At 36.5% G+C, this 18,023-nt stretch overlaps 2 protein-coding genes across 4 annotated transcripts; one reads left to right on the top strand and one right to left on the bottom strand.

The window, feature by feature from the left end:
• Window positions 3,554-15,538, top strand: LOC18790869 (alpha-glucan water dikinase, chloroplastic). 3 transcript variants are annotated; one of them, XM_007226977.2, is made up of 34 exons: window positions 3,561-3,860; window positions 4,410-4,690; window positions 5,202-5,243; window positions 5,372-5,481; window positions 5,585-5,663; window positions 5,752-5,843; window positions 5,936-6,089; window positions 6,685-6,906; window positions 7,101-7,457; window positions 7,582-7,692; window positions 7,844-7,936; window positions 8,041-8,181; window positions 8,293-8,381; window positions 8,606-8,740; window positions 8,971-9,133; window positions 9,235-9,324; window positions 9,408-9,593; window positions 9,964-10,026; window positions 10,109-10,171; window positions 10,253-10,312; window positions 10,406-10,558; window positions 10,729-10,812; window positions 11,249-11,425; window positions 11,519-11,625; window positions 11,821-12,034; window positions 12,112-12,215; window positions 12,391-12,523; window positions 12,686-12,811; window positions 13,364-13,474; window positions 13,919-14,017; window positions 14,293-14,466; window positions 14,545-14,637; window positions 14,849-14,964; window positions 15,160-15,538. In XM_007226977.2, the coding sequence occupies exons 2-34, from the start codon at window positions 4,433-4,435 to the stop codon at window positions 15,362-15,364; spliced, it is 4,404 nt and encodes a 1,467-aa protein (XP_007227039.1). In that variant the 5' UTR covers window positions 3,561-3,860; window positions 4,410-4,432; the 3' UTR covers window positions 15,365-15,538. The 3 variants fall into 3 exon arrangements, with proteins under 3 accessions (XP_020421126.1, XP_007227039.1, XP_020421118.1); XM_020565529.1 differs by having other exon boundaries at window positions 5,199-5,243; XM_020565537.1 differs by lacking the exons at window positions 13,919-14,017; window positions 14,293-14,466; window positions 14,545-14,637; window positions 14,849-14,964; window positions 15,160-15,538 and adding an exon at window positions 13,782-13,899 and having other exon boundaries at window positions 3,554-3,860; window positions 5,199-5,243.
• On the bottom strand, window positions 15,522-16,540 carry LOC18789311 (heme-binding protein 2). Its single transcript, XM_007224398.2, has 2 exons — window positions 16,172-16,540; window positions 15,522-16,082 (listed from the first exon to the last, which is right to left on the bottom strand). Exons 1-2 carry the CDS (start codon window positions 16,384-16,386, stop codon window positions 15,662-15,664), a joined length of 636 nt encoding a protein of 211 aa, XP_007224460.2. The 5' UTR covers window positions 16,387-16,540; the 3' UTR covers window positions 15,522-15,661.

Below are 18,023 nucleotides of genomic sequence, written 5' to 3'. Positions count from 1 at the left end.
CTATATCATCACTAGTTTTGCAGTTTAATGCCACTGCTTCTTTCTTCACTCATCTGCTCACCTATTGTCTTTCCTTCTCAAATCACCTTTTTGGAAATAGAATTTGAACTTCATCTTTCTTCTTCTCACATTTTGTCTTTAGAAATTGAATATGAATCCAAAAATAGCCTATATCATCACTAGTTTTGCAGTTTAGTGCCACTGTTTATTTCTCACTCATCTGCTCACCTCTTGTCTTTCCTTCTCAGATCACCTTTTTGGAAATAGAATTTGAACCTCTTGTCTACTTTCTTCTTATATTTTTTCTTTAGAAATTGAATGTGAAGCTAAACATATCCATCATCATCACAATTTTTTTAAGTTTAACATTCATATTTCTTTCTCACATATATTCTCACTTCGTCTGTTCTTCTCACATTCTATATATCTTTAGACATAGAATTGGAATGCTACAAATAGCTCATATCTTCACACACAAGTTTCAAAGTTCATATAATGTGACCTTTGAGTTTTAGCACCACTTCTTTTCTTTTCATCTTCTCACCTCTTATCTTTCCTCACTGTTTAAAGTCTCTTAAATTAGAATGTAAATGATGTGTCTCGCATCATTACATAAAACTTTAAAAGTTCTGGAAAGTTGTAACTTCCGAGTCTTAGCACCGTTTCTTTCTCTCTCAAATGTCTCACCCGATGCATCTAGCCAAGCTAACTCTCACCTCCAAAGCACCATCTTTCTGCATCCATGGCGAGCTTCAAAGTCCATTCAAGAAAGATGAATAATGTTCGTACAGGCCCAAAAAATCTCAAAGATATTTTGGCAATCTGACCAAGATGAATGATTATGTCATTCAATGACTGGATCGTCTGGGTTGGAAAGAATATTCAATGAGGATTCTGAAATCAATTCGATATGCATCTATATTCTGATTTAGGAAAATAAAAAAGAATCTGGTTTTGCCAATTTTTCAAGCTTTGCCACATGACGTGGGTGTGCCTGATTCGTTGCTAGAATATTGGCCAATCAGGCATTTTGGCTCCTTCCTTCATTTAGACACATGGGTCCCACGCATGATTTGTTGTTTACAAAAGGAAATTTTTTTATCTTTGGTCAGCACAAACTATCTATAAGTGAATTGGCTGGTCAAATTGTGACTACAAAGTTTAATAAGTAAGAAAAAAGAAGAAGCAATTATTCTATGAAGAAATAGAGTCTTCTACCAATAATTTTGAGTTTAGAAAATTCGCACATCGCTTTTTCTTATATTGATTATGAATTGTGAATTGTGACTTCGGGAATTATCATCCTAATAAAAGGTTAATACTTTGATAAAAAATTAAAAATTCTTTCACGTGTTTTGTCTCACCCTTAGGTTTTTAGGGGCTTCTTCTCAGCCTTTTTGGCTGATCTTGGTTGGATCTAAGGTGATCTCCCATTTTTGGCCCCCTCAGTGATGGTTGTGTTCTTGATTTTTTGAGCTCTAGGTGTAGATCTCCTTTGATCTATCTTCTGTGGAGGTGGAGTTGAAGCATCTGGTGGGATCTACTATCTTATGGTGGTGTGGTGCTGGTAATGCTGTGAGTTTTATCTGAAAGTCTAAGTGCAATTTGAGTGGTAAATGCTCTTTCACTTTATGAATGGTTGAGAGTTGGTTCTCTGACATGATCTCTCAGCACTGGTGCAGAGTTACTATTGATCCTGTCATCTTCCACTCTGAGTGAGCTTGGATTAAAATGTCATGGAGTTTTGCCCACTGTTCTTGCTTTAATTGTACTGTCTTACTTATTTGTATGGGACAGTGTTCTCATGTATATTTTGTAATTACCTCTGTTATGTTATGATTGGATCTGAATAAATCTGTTTATTTCTCTTTTTTTTTTTAAAAAAAAAAACTAAGTACGAGTTACTATGATCTTAAATGAGAAAATATCATGGGATTAGCCAGGTTTTCGAGTCGTCGATTTATGATATGGGCCCATCTGCCAACGTTTCAAATGGCATGAAACTTGGGCTTTGGCTAAAGTTGTAAAAGCTAAGCCATGGATTGCATGAAGGCATGAAGTCCATGTTACAAACTGAGCTGACATAAAATACCCAACAAAAGCCCATATTGCATCATAAATTCCACAAAGGACTAGAAGATCACATTACAAACATCAATTCTTTGCCGAATGATAAAAGTTTTCGCATCAAATCACACTACTTTCTGTACTGCTGCATGCCAAATTGTGAAATGTGGGATTTGGGAGTGAAGTTAAGATCATCCATCAATTTTAAAGCTCATGCTTTTAATTTTAATCTTCTATTGGATTGCTTGCCTTGCCTGTGTGGGATTTGTAAATTGTATGCACATCTCACAAGTTTCCAGCTAAGGCCAAAAGCGATATGGATTGCTTGCCTTGCCTGTGTGGTTAGGCAAAGGGAGACTTTGGAAAAGCCCAAAGGAGAGAGGAAATTTTTAAAAGAAGCCAAAATAGACAAAGTTGCCCTTATTTTTTTTTTTGATTTCCTAAGGAAACCTTTACATTTGCATGTCTTTGGTTTGAAAGTTGAGAGGTTTTTCTATCTTTTTTGAAAAAGCTTTGACTTTTTCCAAAAGTGAAAGTTTTTTTATGAATAAAACCTAAATTTACTTTAGGCAAATGCCTACCTCAATTTCAGTGCATTTTCACATGTCCCCCAACTTTCTTTGTTTTGAGTCAGATGTTAAAGCTCTGTTTAATTTCATGGGTTCCTTGCGTTATCTTTACACTCAACGTGGTGTGTGTTTTCTTTTTTCTCTTTATGTTATGCCCACCTGAAAGTGACCATTTGTTTTCTCATCTTCTTTTTTTCTGGACGTGAACGGTTTGAATTTCACACTTTTATAATAAAAACAAAAACAAAACCCGAAAAAGGGACGGTAGATATTTAAGACCCAGTGACCGACCTGCTTATAATAATGCATCCTCCTAGCTACTGTTATACAATATCTGCCCTTTATAAAATAAAATATCTTTGTGCTTTGGATCTATCAATTGTGGACTATGGATGGACGGACTGCATCTAGAGTTGCTCTGATATGATTTTGCAGAAATGGTACGCTCGCAAGTTGGCATTGTGGGGCACATCTTATAATTCCAGAAAAAGAGAGACCCACATTGAACTTTTAACGAAAATGAGAGGAGAAGAAATTGTAATTCTTCTGGTTAAAAATATTTATCCGTGCATTTAAGAAACCGACTTATTATTATACAATCTTTCATTTGTTTTTTGTATCTTATTTTTCAAATAATCTCTTCATACTAATTCGTATGTGGTAGTCATTTTCGTTCAGTCCGTAGCGAGCTCATTATTAAAAGATTTGATTCCTTGTAATAAGCTTAGCGACAAACAATTCCAACAAATATCAAGGGAGGAAGGTCAGTAATGAAATTTGGGTTAAAATCGAGGGCAAATCTGTTGAGTGATGACCCCTCTCTCTCTCTCTCTCTCTCTCTCTCTCTCTCTCTCTCTCACTCATTCAACTTTAACTTAACGAGACGAGGAGGAGAAGAAGTCGCACGTGAGAATCTCCCCGAGGTTTTTCGAAAAAAGAAAATGTGGCCACGCGTCCGTCGGCAGAGATAAAGCGCCATGTCACTTACGTAGACTCGCTCTCTTTGATTTCCCAGAAGAGTAACGACTGGTTACAAATCCCACCAATCACAAGAATTCGCGGACTGGCTTCAAACCAAAGCCTTCGTCTTCGACCTTCACCTTTTTGTTTCTCTCTCTCTTCACCCTTCACTCACTCACCACCCTCTCTCTTTCTCTTTCAAGAATCTGATCGTATATTCACTCTCTCTCTCTAAACTCTCAGCGCTTGAATCAATTTCCAGAGGTAGCTTCTTCAATTTCTGTTTTATTTATTCGAACAGTTTGATCAATTATTCATCGAATTTTACTGGCATTTACGGTTCCTGATTCTGGATGTTTCTGAACTAAAACGAATGGGAATGTTGCATTGCTGCTTGTTTTTGGCTTACTTTTCTACCCATTTTCCGTTTGGTTCCTGAGAAAATGCTTATAACAAAGAAGAAAAGCAGCGAAAGATATGTCGTGCACCTCTTCAGATTTTGAATTCCTTTTGCTTTTTTTTCTTTTGCAAAGTAAAAAGGTATAAGCTTTAAATAGATGTATTTAAATAGGGGGCGAGTTCTCAAAAATCAAAACAACGTCCAAAATAAGAAACTAGTAAAGTGATTTCCTTTTCCTTTTTCCCTTTTATTTTCCTCAGCTTTCGTGGCAACCAAACACAGAATCAGTAAAAATTACATGTTTGTGTATGTATGTGTAAGAACTTAATTTACTTGATAATTCATGAATGCTTTTAAATGGCGTAGCTTGCTCTAATTTCTTCTCCTTCGGATGGATTCTTTGGTTTCTTCAGAATTGAGGAGGGTATCAACGAATATGAGCAATTCGGTAGGCCATAACTTGCTCAACCAGAGCTTGCTTCAAAGCAAGATAAATTCTTCTGGTATTCCTGCTAACACATTATTTCAAGCCAAGAGTGTCCACCAAGTGGCAGCGCAGGCACGGAAGTCACCCATATCCAAGAAATTTTGTGGGAACAATTTGAACGTCCAGAAACCAAAATCAGCCATGGGGTCACGCCACCCTGCTACAGCCGTTCCTCGCGCTGTATTAACCACAGATCCGCCTTCCGATGTATGGAAATTTCTGTTCATATTGATCAGTTTTGAATTATAGCATTTGAGTAGTTTTCAATAATTTGTTGAATTATCCATTGGAAAACCTAGTAGAAAATAGCTTGATAATGCTAGGGTTAGGGAGGTGGTGTAATGGACAATGCGTCCAGTTCCCATTTGTCCGCGTTAAGGCTTTGTTAAGAATTGAGCTTGAATGTTGGCCACTGGTTAAATTTCCAAATTCAATTCCTCCAGTGTCTCCAAAATTTATACAATAAACACCCCCCCCCCCCCCCCCCCCCCCCCCCTTTTTTTTTCCAGATAATTCTTACTCTTTGCTTGTCTGAAACATTTTTAAGATGAGGTTCCTAATTCTAAATCAAGTGCAATATAAAAAATAAATGAAATCTTATTCAAGAGTGGACTAGAAAAATTATTTTAAAGTTGAGATTTGAATGATTATTCTGATTTGTCTGGTTTGTTGGCTTGGAATGTATTAATGTTAACTGACTTTTGCCTTGTGGCAGCAGCTTGCAGGGAAATTCAATCTTGGGGGGAATATTGAATTGCAGGTACATGTAGTGTAAGTGTTAGGTACTTAGATCAATGTTATCTATTTGGATAAGGCTTTGTTGAGTTCAGCTGAGCCAAGATATGCCACAAGGGACTATACTAACAGAAGCCATACCTAAATGGGCAGGTTTATGTCAATGCATCGTCTCCAGGGTCTGCCACTCAAGTAGAAATTCGGGTAACATACAGCGGTCACTCTTTGACTCTTCACTGGGGTGGGATACAAGATAGAAAAGAGTAAGTTTCCCTGTAATTGCTTCTTTTGTTGAGTCAGATACTCAAGATGTCTACCTTATAATCTGAGATGTCTTCTTTCCTTTTTGTCATTTTCTATTTTCAGAAAGTGGGTGCTTCCTTCTCGGCGCCCAGATGGGACCAAAGTATATAAGAACAAAGCTCTCAGAACTCCTTTTCAAAAAGTAAGGTTTTAAAGCAGCACAAATATCATATTTGTTTATTCCTGTGCTAACTGAAGATTTATTTATCTTTCAATTGATTTTTTTCTAGTCTGGCTCCATTTGCTTGCTCAAAATTGAGATTGATGATCCTGCAATACAAGCAATCGAGTTTCTTATAGTTGATGAAAGCCAGAACAGATGGTAGGTTTTCATTTGTTCTGTTTTTTCTTGGCCTAGTAACTTTGATGTAAACGGGATGAAGAGTTTTATTCTTCCTTAATCTTCTTTGGCAGGTTTAAGAACAATGGTGATAACTTTCATGTTAAGTTACCTGCGAAAGAGAAGCTGATATCCAATGCTTCAGTTCCTGAAGAACTTGTACAAATTCAAGCATATTTGAGATGGGAAAGAAAGGGTAAACAGATGTATACACCAGAGCAAGAAAAGGCATGTGAATTGTGCTCTAATTTTACAAATATCCTATTGTCATCGTTACTGGATCTCCAACTGTAATTCTTTTTCTCCTTTTGCTTATTACGTCCCACGGGGAGAAAGAAACACCAGAGCAAGAGAAGGCATGTACAATGTGCCATCTAAGTTTACAAATTTCCTGTCATCATTGTTACTGCATCTCCAACTGTAATTCTTTCTTTCCTTTTCATTTTTTACTTCCCATGGAGAGAGAAATCCAGTTGCGTTAGGATTTCTCTGTGTTGCAGAATCTCATCCATCCTCATCCTTATACCATGGTGCTCATCTGTAATGTATCTCTTACAGAATAAGGACTGGTTTAGTATAATTTCATATGGATTATGATATATAGTTTCCTTTAGGTGGAATTTTCCTAAAGATTAGTGTTGAACTTCCTTTCAAGGGACAGAGTTCTCTTTGTATATGATTTCGCTATTACAGTCTGGCTAATGAAAATTCATAAGTCATTTAGCTTCCTTATAGAACATTTGACAAGAGAAACTTGCGAAGTTGATTTAAAGACTTTTTATGCTATTTTGGTTTGCTTTTAATGAATATTTACTGTTTATAGGTGGAGTACGAAGCAGCCCGAAGTGAGCTATTGGAGGAAGTAGCTAGGGGTACTTCCATACAAGATCTCCAAGCAAGGCTGACTAAGAAACATGATGGTGGTAAAATTGAAGAACCATCTCTTTCTGAGACAAAGAGGATTCCTGAGGATCTTGTACAAATACAATCTTATATACGCTGGGAGAAAGCTGGGAAACCCAACTACTCCCCAGAAGAGCAACATGTAAATTCCAAATCTCCTTTGAGCTTCTTGGTTCTTGTTTCTATTTTCCCCCTCGTTTTCCTTTTAGGTATCTTTTTAGGTATCTCCTTCAAGCAAATGGAGACTAACTATTTGCTTCCTTGGTGTGATCAATGAGTTGTATCTCCCCTTTTTGCTTAGAGTTGGTCTTTATTGGTGTGATTTTCTGAAAACAGAGGGAATTTGAGGAAGCAAGACAAGAGTTGCAGAGGGAACTAGAGAAAGGTGCCTCTCTTGATGAGATACGGAAGAAGATTACCAAAGGAGAGATACAAACAAAGGTTGCAAAGAAATTTGAGAGTAAACAGGTTTTTAGAACTGACAGAATACAGCGCAAGAAGAGGGACTTTATGCAGATTATCAATAAACAAACTGCTAAAATTGTAGATGAAGCTAAAATTGTAGATAAAGAACATTCAGTCAAACCAAAACCTTTGACAGCAGTTGAGCTTTTCGCCAAGGCAAGGGAAGAACAAGATGGTGGTTCTGTTCTGAGGAAATATACTTTCAAGCTCAATGATAAGGACCTCCTGGTGAGACAATTATGCGCATTGATTCTTGGTTCTTGGTTTTTTTTTTTTTTTTTTTTTTTTTTCCTGCAAGGCAATTTTCTTGTGGGGACTAAACTAATTTTTAGAATCCTGAAACATTTATAAGGTACTTGTAACCAAGCCTGCTGGAAAGACAAAGGTTCATCTTGCAACAGATTTCAAAGAACCACTTACCCTTCACTGGGCTTTATCAAAAAACAAGGCTGGAGAGTGGTCGGTAATATTTTTAAATCTGTTAATTAAAAATATGGTCTTCACGAATATCTTAAATATTTTCGTTCTTTCACATTTCTCTTTTTAATTTTCCATGCATTGCTTGTTAATCACAGAGCATGAAAGAGTTAAGTAAGCTATATTGTCATTTTCAGGAACCACCTCCAAATGCACTTCCCCAGGGTTCAGTTTCTCTAAAGGGGGCCGCTGAAACACAATTTCAAAGTTCTGCTGACTCTACTTATGAGGTATGCCAAGGGAAACATGAATTGGTCCATGGGCCTTGGTACTTTAGACTAGTAAATATGTTTCTGTAGAAAATTGTCTTGATGTATTGCCAGTAACTTTACAGGTTCAATCTTTAGAAATAGAAATCGAAGTGGAGAGTTTCAAAGGAATGCCATTCGTTCTTTGTTCTGCTGGAAATTGGATTAAGAATCAAGGCTCGGATTTCTATGTTGACTTTGGTGTTGAACTCAAGAAAGTTCAGAAGGTTGCTCCTTGTTTTTGGTCATAATGTCTATTTCTACGAGTGCCTTATCTAGATTCTACTCCAGGTTCCATTATCTTTACAATTTTAATCACTGAACTTTTCCCATTCAAGGATGCTGGTGATGGCAAAGGTACTGCGAAGGGTTTGTTGGATAAAATAGCAGAGCAGGAGAGTGAGGCACAGAAATCCTTTATGCATCGGTCAGTAATCTCTTTGGAATTAGATAAAATATAGATTCATTGACTTTGGTATTTCTTGTTCCGTTTTATGCCATTCTACTTTATTTGGCCCCCAATATATTAAGTGTAAATGAATGCTCTAGTTACTACTATATTTGTGATGAATACAACTTGGAGAAAGTTATGGGTGCTCTAATTGGTTCATTTCGTTTTCTTTTCTGAATCTCATATTTTCCTTTTCTCAGATTTAACATTGCAGCAGACTTAATCAATCAAGCAACAGATTCTGGTGAATTAGGTCTTGCAGGTATTTTGGTGTGGATGAGATTTATGGCTATGAGGCAGCTCATTTGGAATAAAAATTACAATGTGAAACCACGGTACAATTCTTTTGATCTCCAGAGTATGCTTTTTTAATACTTTTTTTTTGGGGAATATGGACATGGAGATATGTGGATATCATCTTAAATGGCTCCCATGTATGATTAGTTACAAGGACCAAGTCTAGTTTCCATGACTTCTGTTTCTCTGCACATCTTACTTCTCCTAAAATGTCAAACCCAGGGCTTCCTTTAAACCCAACAGTATTCTTATTTTCCTCGTGGTGCAGTGAGATTAGTAAAGCACAGAACAGGCTCACAGACTTGCTCCAGAGTGTTTATGCAAGTCATCCACAGTATCGAGAACTTCTACGTATGATTATGTCTACTGTTGGCCGTGGAGGAGAAGGGGATGTGGGACAGCGAATTCGAGATGAGATCCTTGTCATCCAGGTGGAGATTATTATTTTTACTTTCCTTCATGTGGTCCAATATTCGCTTCCCTCATTTCTGGACAAGTTTCAGATTTAATGTAATTTATTGAATGATGTTAGAGAAACAATGAGTGCAAGGGCGGAATGATGGAGGAATGGCATCAAAAGTTGCATAATAACACTAGTCCAGATGATGTTGTTATTTGTCAGGTATTGGAGTCACAGTTATTCAGTGGGTTTTTAAAAAAAATTTAAAAAAAAATTATCATTAACATTGTCACTTGTCACCGCAGGCATTATTGGATTACATAAAAAATGACTTTGATATTGGTGTTTACTGGAAAACATTGAATGATAATGGAATCACAAAAGAACGTCTTCTAAGCTATGATCGGGCAATCCATAATGAACCCAATTTCAGGAGAGATCAGAAAGAGGGTCTTCTGCGGGATCTGGGGCACTACATGAGAACTTTGAAGGTTGGATTCCTAAACCTGTGAGGTCTAAGTTTTATGTTTGACTAGTTTTTTATTATTATTATAAACATCTGCATTACTTAAATTTGCACGATTTATGGCATCCATCGTGAAGAGTTTGTCATGCTGTACGTGGTATGGTACAGTGGTACTACACCTATTCTTTCAGTTGTTTCTTCCTGTAAAATAGATGATATCCATATCACAGGAGGAATTTCATGATACATATTTCTTCCTTATTTTATGATGAAAAGAGGTTTTGTGCAAATTTGTTTTCTGATTATGTGGACTTCTTTCGACCCGTGTTGCCTGCTGTGCATTATGTTGTAGCTTTCTTTTCTACCAATATTGACTGATCAATCTTTACATGCAGGCAGTTCATTCAGGTGCAGATCTTGAGTCTGCCATTCAAAATTGTATGGGCTACAAATCTGAGGTAATATCAATAGTTAATTGGAGTAGCTCAACATAATGCACTGTTACTTGTTAGCAATAATAGAACCTTTAATTCTTTCCAGGGTCAAGGATTCATGGTTGGAGTAAAAATAAACCCTATATCTGGCTTGCCATCTGAGTTTCCAGTAATGTTCTCAACCTCATTTCAATTTCTTATGATGGTGATGAGATAACTAATAAGATTTTGCATCTTGACATTTATCCAGGACCTCCTGCGATTTGTACTAGAACATGTTGAAGACAGAAATGTGGAAGTCCTTATTGAGGTTTGTGAAATTTTGATATAGGCATTTATTTTTCCAGTCATTCTCTTACGCTCTAACTCTGATTTTCAATGTTAAAAAAAAATAATAATTCAGGGTTTGCTCGAGGCTCGACAGATGCTTTGGCCATTGCTCTCTAAGCCTCATGATCGTCTGAGGGATCTTTTATTTTTGGACATTGCCCTTGATTCTACTGTTAGGACCGCTATTGAAAGGGGATATGAAGAACTGAACAATGCTGGGCCAGAGGTAATTCTTATCTCTAAGAAAATATCTATATGTCTCAGAACCAATCTCGGTTTACTTTTTCTCCTTTTTCTTCTTCACCAATGTTGCATCAGTTTTGAGTCTAATACGATCAGTTGCAATGATAAACTCCAAAATATATGTTTTGATCGGCTGATTTATGCATTATGCAGAAAATTATGTACTTCATCTCTTTGGTTCTAGAAAACCTGGCACTATCGTCAGATGATAATGAGGACCTTGTTTACTGTTTGAAGGTAAATATATAATCATAAATTTAACACTTTTTCTTTTTCCAGTTCTTGCTTCATGCAGATGGGTTTTGTAATAAGGATTATTAAACCTATGTTTGGATATGGAATTCTTTTTCTTTTCTTTTCTTTTATAAGAATTCAAGTCAATTGGAAGAATAGGATAAGAGTAGGGGACTTCATCTTTTAGTTTTCATTTCCAAGATGCTGGTTAAATATTGCAAGTTCCAAGATGCTGGCTAAATATTGCAGTACCAAGGTCAGTGGGTAATATTCTACTTCAAACCCATTACCTTTGTGTTTGTCTTCAGGAGGCATAAAGATAGTATAGCCTATACATGTACTTCCTGGTGCTAATAAAGTGTAAAATGTCTACAAAATTACAATTTTTTTCTTTCTTTCTTACAGTATAGGGATTTGATTTCTTTCGTTTCTTATGAAGGGATGGGATCATGCTATAAACATGTTAAAAAGTAACAGCGATGACTGGGCATTATATGCAAAATCAATCCTAGACAGAACCCGCCTTGCACTTGCAAACAAGGCAGAATCGTATCTCAGTGTTTTACAGCCATCAGCAGAGTACCTTGGATCACAGCTTGGAGTGGACCAATCGGCTGTATGTTTTATCTGTCTTCAAAACTAAAGCATTTTGTTTCATATATGTATCATATAGCTTACTTTTTTCTGTGCTCATAATTATTTGTTGCAGGTGAACATATTTACTGAAGAAATTATCCGTGCTGGATCAGCTGCCTCTTTGTCCTCACTCCTTAATCGACTTGATCCAGTTCTTCGAAAGACTGCTCATCTGGGAAGGTTGATTGTACTTCCATTGTTTAGCCAATCATATTGTTTAATCTCAAATAGTTAGAGAGATTGAATGGTAATATAAAGGAATAAATGCACTCTGATGTGTTATAAAACTAAGAAGATTTAACATCATCATTATTTAACATATATCACTTACATGCCGTGATAATTTTCTGATGTTACTTTGGTTAACCTGGACAGTTGGCAGGTTATTAGCCCACTGGAAGTGGTTGGATATGTGGTCGTTGTGGATGAATTACTCACTGTTCAGAATAAAGTTTACAGCAAGCCCACAATTTTGGTGGCAAAAAGTGTAAAAGGTGAGGAAGAAATTCCAGATGGTACTGTTGCTGTGCTGACACCTGATATGCCAGATGTCCTATCTCATGTCTCTGTCCGAGCAAGAAATAGCAAGGTAATCACTCATCAATCATAATTTTCTTTCCATAATAGTTGACATGTTCCGTAAAATAACCAACTTTTTATTTGCAGGTTTGTTTTGCAACATGCTTTGACCCCAATATTCTGGCTGACCTCCAAGCTAGTGAAGGGAAGTTACTACGTATAAAGCCAACACCTGCTGATATAACTTATAGGTACTTTTTTTCTCTGGCTTGATCTTGAAAAATGTTCATATGTTATCTCTTATTATGTGCTGACAAAATGGTTTCAGGTGCCACTCGATAAAAGTTTCAATGCATTATAATTTCCATTATTGAATGACTTGTCTCTCAAATACATTATTTACTTTCTTTTCATGTATAATTTCAGTGAGGTTAATGAGGGTGAGCTAGAAGATGCAAGTTCAACTCATTCAACAGAAGACATTCCATCTCTGACATTGGTCAGGAAACAATTTACTGGTAGATATGCCATATCATCTGATGAGTTCACAAGTGAAACGGTAAGCTTGAAATTTTCAACTTACAGCTATGGAGTTATTTTCTGTTTCCTTCATTTTTTGTTTTTCACTATTGACTGGGTTTTAATCCTATAGAAGACAAATTCTTAGACTATGCAATTTCCTAATTTTTGATATTTTGTATAATTTCTGTGGTGATGGCAGGTTGGAGCTAAATCACGTAATATTGCTTATATAAAAGGAAAACTGCCGTCTTGGATTGGAATTCCTACTTCAGTTGCCCTACCATTTGGAGTATTTGAGAAGGTTCTTTCAGAAGATTCAAATAAGGTTTTCCTCACCTCAAATCTTATAATGTCGGGTATCTTTGTTGGAATTTTCATTGTAACTCAATTGTTGTCTCTTGATTACGATAAATTTACTATGGAAGGGGTTCCAGATTGTGAAGATGAGTTTACTTGATACTGAAATTAATGTCTAACAATTTATGAGGTGGAACTCTGTTACTCTTCAAAAAATTTACTGAACGCAGTGATGAATGCAATATGTGATGTAGCTTCAGTACTGTATGGTTGATATAGAAAGAGGAATTTTTTTATTCGTCGATTAAAAAAGGAAAAAACAAGAAGCAGCGTTTAAGGAAGCCACATGACTAAGATGTTACTCAATCACCGAGATCAATTATATAAGATATATAAACATAAAATGAATTTGGTTACTTGTGTTCTGCATTGTTCTTGTCTAGTGTTATAATAACACTACCTTACGAGGACAAACGAGGGTTCCATTCCATCTGCTTGCAATCCATTATATATTTAGTCAAGTTTCATATTTATTGTATAATGCTCTAGTCTGACTCTCTCATGTCTGTTTACTTTATAGGCAGTGGCTGAAAAGTTGGGAACTCTAAAGAAAAAGCTAAAAGACGAAGATTTTGATTCGCTTAGGGAGATTCGGGAGACCGTTTTACAGCTGGCAGCACCACCCCAGTTGGTATGTTTTTGCTACTAGCAGGGTTTAAAGGTTTTATTTTTTTGTCAAAACAACTCATAATAGGTTGCAAAGCATGCAATTTCCATTTCATAGTCTACAATCACATGAACTCTGCAGGGGTATTCCAATCTCTAAAGTGTTATGTATGGCATCCCATCACCCGTTTTCCAACATAAATTGTTAAAAAAAACAGACTAAAAATGACATTTCTGATTGGCAACCAAGCAAGAAATTTCATATTTCTATATATGGGTTTTGTAGACCTTTCCTTTACACTCATAAACTAAAATTCAAGTGTGAATTACAGGTTTGCTTCTTTTGTTATCTTGATATAACATAAATGCAGTATTGCTACTTATAAGGGAAATTAACTCTACGGAGCCTCCAGGCAGAATGATACAGTTTAAGTGAACGATACTAGCTTATGTGGCAAGTTATTTTCAGGTCCAAGAGCTGAGGACTAAGATGCAAAGTTCAGGAATGCCTTGGCCTGGTGATGAAGGTGAACAACGGTGGGAACAAGCATGGATGGCTATAAAAAAGGTAAGACTGCTTTGCTAACATTGTGAGTTGCCAGTAGAGCTAGGAATTTAACCATCCCTAATATTATTGTTGGGGAAATAGTACCTTTAAGTAGTAATATATATGGGCCAGCCACCATTGTGAGTTGACTCTCTGCTGTTCTCTAGTTCTCTTTGCTTATCACAAATTACATAACATGATATCCGAGTTCAAGTTGTCTGCTAAACTATGCTGATCAAATTGTTCTATCCAAAATTTTCTGATATTCTGGGGCATGCTCATCTGTTATAATCCAGGTATGGGCTTCAAAGTGGAATGAGAGAGCATACTTCAGCACAAGAAAAGTGAAATTAGATCATGATTATCTCTGCATGGCTGTCCTTGTTCAAGAAATCATAAATGCTGACTATGCATTCGTTATTCACACGACTAACCCATCGTCAGGAGACTCATCAGAGATATATGCTGAGGTATTTGGTGGTTTTTAAGCAAGATATATTTTCAACTAGTATCAGTGACATTGATTTGGGTCGTTTTTTCTGTGATAGGTTGTTAAGGGACTTGGAGAAACCCTGGTTGGAGCTTATCCTGGACGGGCTCTAAGTTTTATTAGCAAAAAGAATGATCTGGACTCTCCTCAGGTAATACATTTTTGTCCATCTCTCACCAAAAGTGACATAAGAGTCCATGGAGGGCAATGAATTTTGTTGGTAATTTCTAGGGTGATGACGACTTGGTTATAGGCTTTCACAGACCCTACTAATCCTATCACAACCATGTAATTGGGGAATATGCATATTTTTTTCTTGGACCTGCCATTGTTTGCACTCATGAGTACGTGGACATTTTCAGGTTTTGGGTTACCCTAGCAAACCTGTTGGCCTCTTTATAAGACGATCCATAATCTTTCGATCTGATTCCAATGGTGAAGATCTTGAAGGTTATGCAGGTGCAGGCCTTTATGACAGGTAGACTCCCACACAACTCTCCCAGGCAATAAGCTTCCATCAATAGATGATCGACTAATTGTAAACTAGTCGATACACTCAGCCAGATTCTTGTCGGGCATTTTATGTTTGCATAGATAATGTATGCACTTAAGAATTCAATTATATATATATATATATATATATAAATCTAATATCGTTGCATGCTATTGACAGTGTTCCTATGGATGAGGAAGAGAAAGTTGTGCTTGACTATTCATCTGACCCACTGATGGTTGACGGAAACTTTCGCAAGTCAATCCTCTCTAGCATTGCTCGTGCTGGAAGTGCAATTGAGGAGCTGTATGGGTCTCCACAAGACATTGAAGGTGTGATCAGGGATGGGAAACTCTATGTTGTCCAGACAAGACCCCAAGTGTGATCTATTTTTGTATTAAGTTCTTTATAGGATTTGTGCGATAAACATTGTTTAGTGTAGGAGGAAAAATAAAATAAAAAAAAATTTGAAACAAATAATGAGGAGGACATGTCCATCGCAATATGAACAATTTACACGATTGTATTTACTTGAAGTAATATATAAATGTTTATTATATATAATAGCATAATATATACATGAAAGATGTCATCTCTATTTATTTCAAATCTCAACATCTCTTGCTTTGCTAATTGCTGCGAGAAATTATAAAATAGCCAGATCAACATGCATGTCTGTCTCTCAGCAGTCGGAAGTAAATCCAGAGAGATCCATCCACACTTCATTTAAGCGCCCAGAAAGGTGATATGAAGCATTGTACTGGGCAATCGCATAGGAGCTCTTGTCTTCCAAAATTGCAGGCTTTCCATTCAAGTGCTTATTTAGGCTGTTCACAAGAGTTTCAAATTCTTTATGAAAATGGTCATCCTTGGCAAACCCTGTAAACTTTCTGACTGCTATGCAATGACTTCTCCACTTATCAAACTGCAGATTCAGATCACTGGAGGGCTGTGGAGGTGTTCTTTCATATTTGGCAGGCAGATACAGCCTTACATAATATTCTGCTGGCCCATGCACTGATGGGACAATGCTTGTTAAGACAGGGGCAGTCATGGTAATTTCCGAAGTGTTAAGGTTAGCTCCATGAATGTACTGATACAACCTGATCAAATTCAAATCATATTCATCCAAAAAATTTATAATAAAAAAATAATTTGAGAAAAATGAATAATGAAGTGTTGGTAAATTAACCTGTGAAAGCCATCTTTGGTGGCTTTTTCAAAGGAGGTTGTTTCTCTGACAAGAGCGGACATCCATGAGGATTCCCTGTACTGTCTCAGCTCAAAATCTGATTCTGAGTGCACCACCTTGTACTGAGGTGATTCAATAGCCTGACCAGACAGTACAAGTTTACAACTGTAAAGGTAACAACACATTACTATCAAGATTGACAATGGCCTCTCCATTTTGTGAAATATGTGATGCCTTGTGCTCTGTCCTCAGAGGTGGCCTCTGGCTTTATAAGCAGCAAAGCAGGACAGGTTTCATGTTGTGATTTGTGTTGAGACTTTAGAATTGCGTCAACGATTTAAATGATCGTGAACCTCTTCACTTATTGTCAATTGATTTTGAATTGGATGCTCGTATATGCACACATATTTTTAGTGGCTCTAGTTCCCACCATCTTTCCTTTTTCTGTTCACCACTTGTAAAACATGAACCAAAACCAAATGATGTTTGCCACTTCACTGTACTATTACATAGAATAATTTGACCACTAACAAAAATAGATTGGAAGCAAAAGGGTATCTCTCTCACTCACCCCTCACCACTACTGATTAGAGCCTTGCCAACCCCCAAAAGTCTCTATGGAACTTGAGTGGAACAAATATAAGACAGAATACTGATCAGCAACAATCAAAACTTTGTTATTTATCTTCCAATTAGTACCTTCGAGTCAAATATTTATTCCACATTGCGTATCATCAAATTTATTAACTTATCTTTCTTAGTGGATTGGAATCGGTAATGGCCGGATAGAAGGGAATCTCTTTTATAAAAGCTTAACATTTAATATGCATTTAACCCATGCTCAAACACAAACACTCCACAGCAGGAACATAATCTATGCATTTTATCATATCACAACCTTCCTTCAAAGAAAGGTTTGCAATTTGGCAAATAAGCCCACTTTCTTTCAAGTTGGGTTGGGCTAACATTTGGGTCCAAATGCAAGGTAATGGTCATTACTTGCCTCGAGTTTATAAATTTGGGCCGAGACAATCACTTAAACTAAGAGCCTACTGAATATTATTTTGAGACATTTTCACTTTTACCACACTCTGACTGACTGAACAAAAATATGTTTGCTCTGGGCTATTTTCCGCGGTTCCAATCATATAACACAAAAGTCCAAAGTTCAAAATAGTTCGTATATGCTACAGTGATGACGAGGTTAAACCCTAAGGGGTCGTTTGGTACACAGTCTTGGCTTGGACTGGCTTGGACTAAATTTAGTACCATGTTTGTTTCATTTAATTCTAGTCTTAGATGGGATTGCTAATAACGGGCCCACCAAAAACACCTCATTAGGAGGGGACTACTAAGCCCATGTAGAAAAGGAAGATTAGCTAGTCCTATGTTCACCAATGTACAAGATGCATATATTATATTGTAATACTAATAACATATATTACTATTATTATTATTATTATTACATACACATATACATGTATATATATATATAAACACATATATACATATAATATATATATATATATATATACAGAGAGCTTCCATTGAGGGATCCCTCAAATAAGCTTATTTGAGGGACACCCCTTGTAGGCCCCACTCCGGATTGTATTTCACTAATCCAAACCGTCTATTTTGTAGATATTCATTCAAATATCATCTCTACAAAAAATCACTTGAATCAGATATCATTTGACCACTCAATTGAGTTGTTGAAATTTTAGTATTTTCTTGAAGCACCGTGTTCATTGATTTTGTAAGACACAATTGGATGTCGAAACGGTTTCCGATTTGTCTAATTTTTTGTAAGGATGATCTATGAATGAAGACCTAAAAAATAGATGGTTTGGAT

The sequence above is a fragment of the Prunus persica genome, chromosome G1 (genome assembly GCF_000346465.2).
Source record: "Prunus persica cultivar Lovell chromosome G1, Prunus_persica_NCBIv2, whole genome shotgun sequence".
NCBI classification, from domain to species: Eukaryota; Viridiplantae; Streptophyta; class Magnoliopsida; order Rosales; family Rosaceae; genus Prunus; species Prunus persica.
The sequence above is the reverse complement of the archived record's forward strand: the minus strand, read 5'-3'. Positions and strand labels throughout refer to the sequence as shown.

What these genes read in the sequence shown, in the direction of transcription:
- LOC18790869 (XM_020565529.1), top strand. Translation starts at nt 4,433, where the DNA reads ATGAGCAATTCGGTAGGCCATAACTTGCTCAACCAGAGCTTGCTTCAA. An exon ending in ATGATGTTGTTATTTGTCAG is followed by an intron (nt 9,325 to 9,407) that starts GTATTGGAGTCA and finishes TTGTCACCGCAG; the next exon opens with GCATTATTGGATTACATAAA. An exon ending in ATGAGTTCACAAGTGAAACG is followed by an intron (nt 12,524 to 12,685) that starts GTAAGCTTGAAA and finishes TGGTGATGGCAG; the next exon opens with GTTGGAGCTAAATCACGTAA.
- LOC18789311 (XM_007224398.2), bottom strand. Translation starts at nt 16,386, where the DNA reads ATGGAGAGGCCATTGTCAATCTTGATAGTAATGTGTTGTTACCTTTAC. An exon ending in ACCAAAGATGGCTTTCACAG is followed by an intron (nt 16,083 to 16,171) that starts GTTAATTTACCA and finishes GAATTTGATCAG; the next exon opens with GTTGTATCAGTACATTCATG.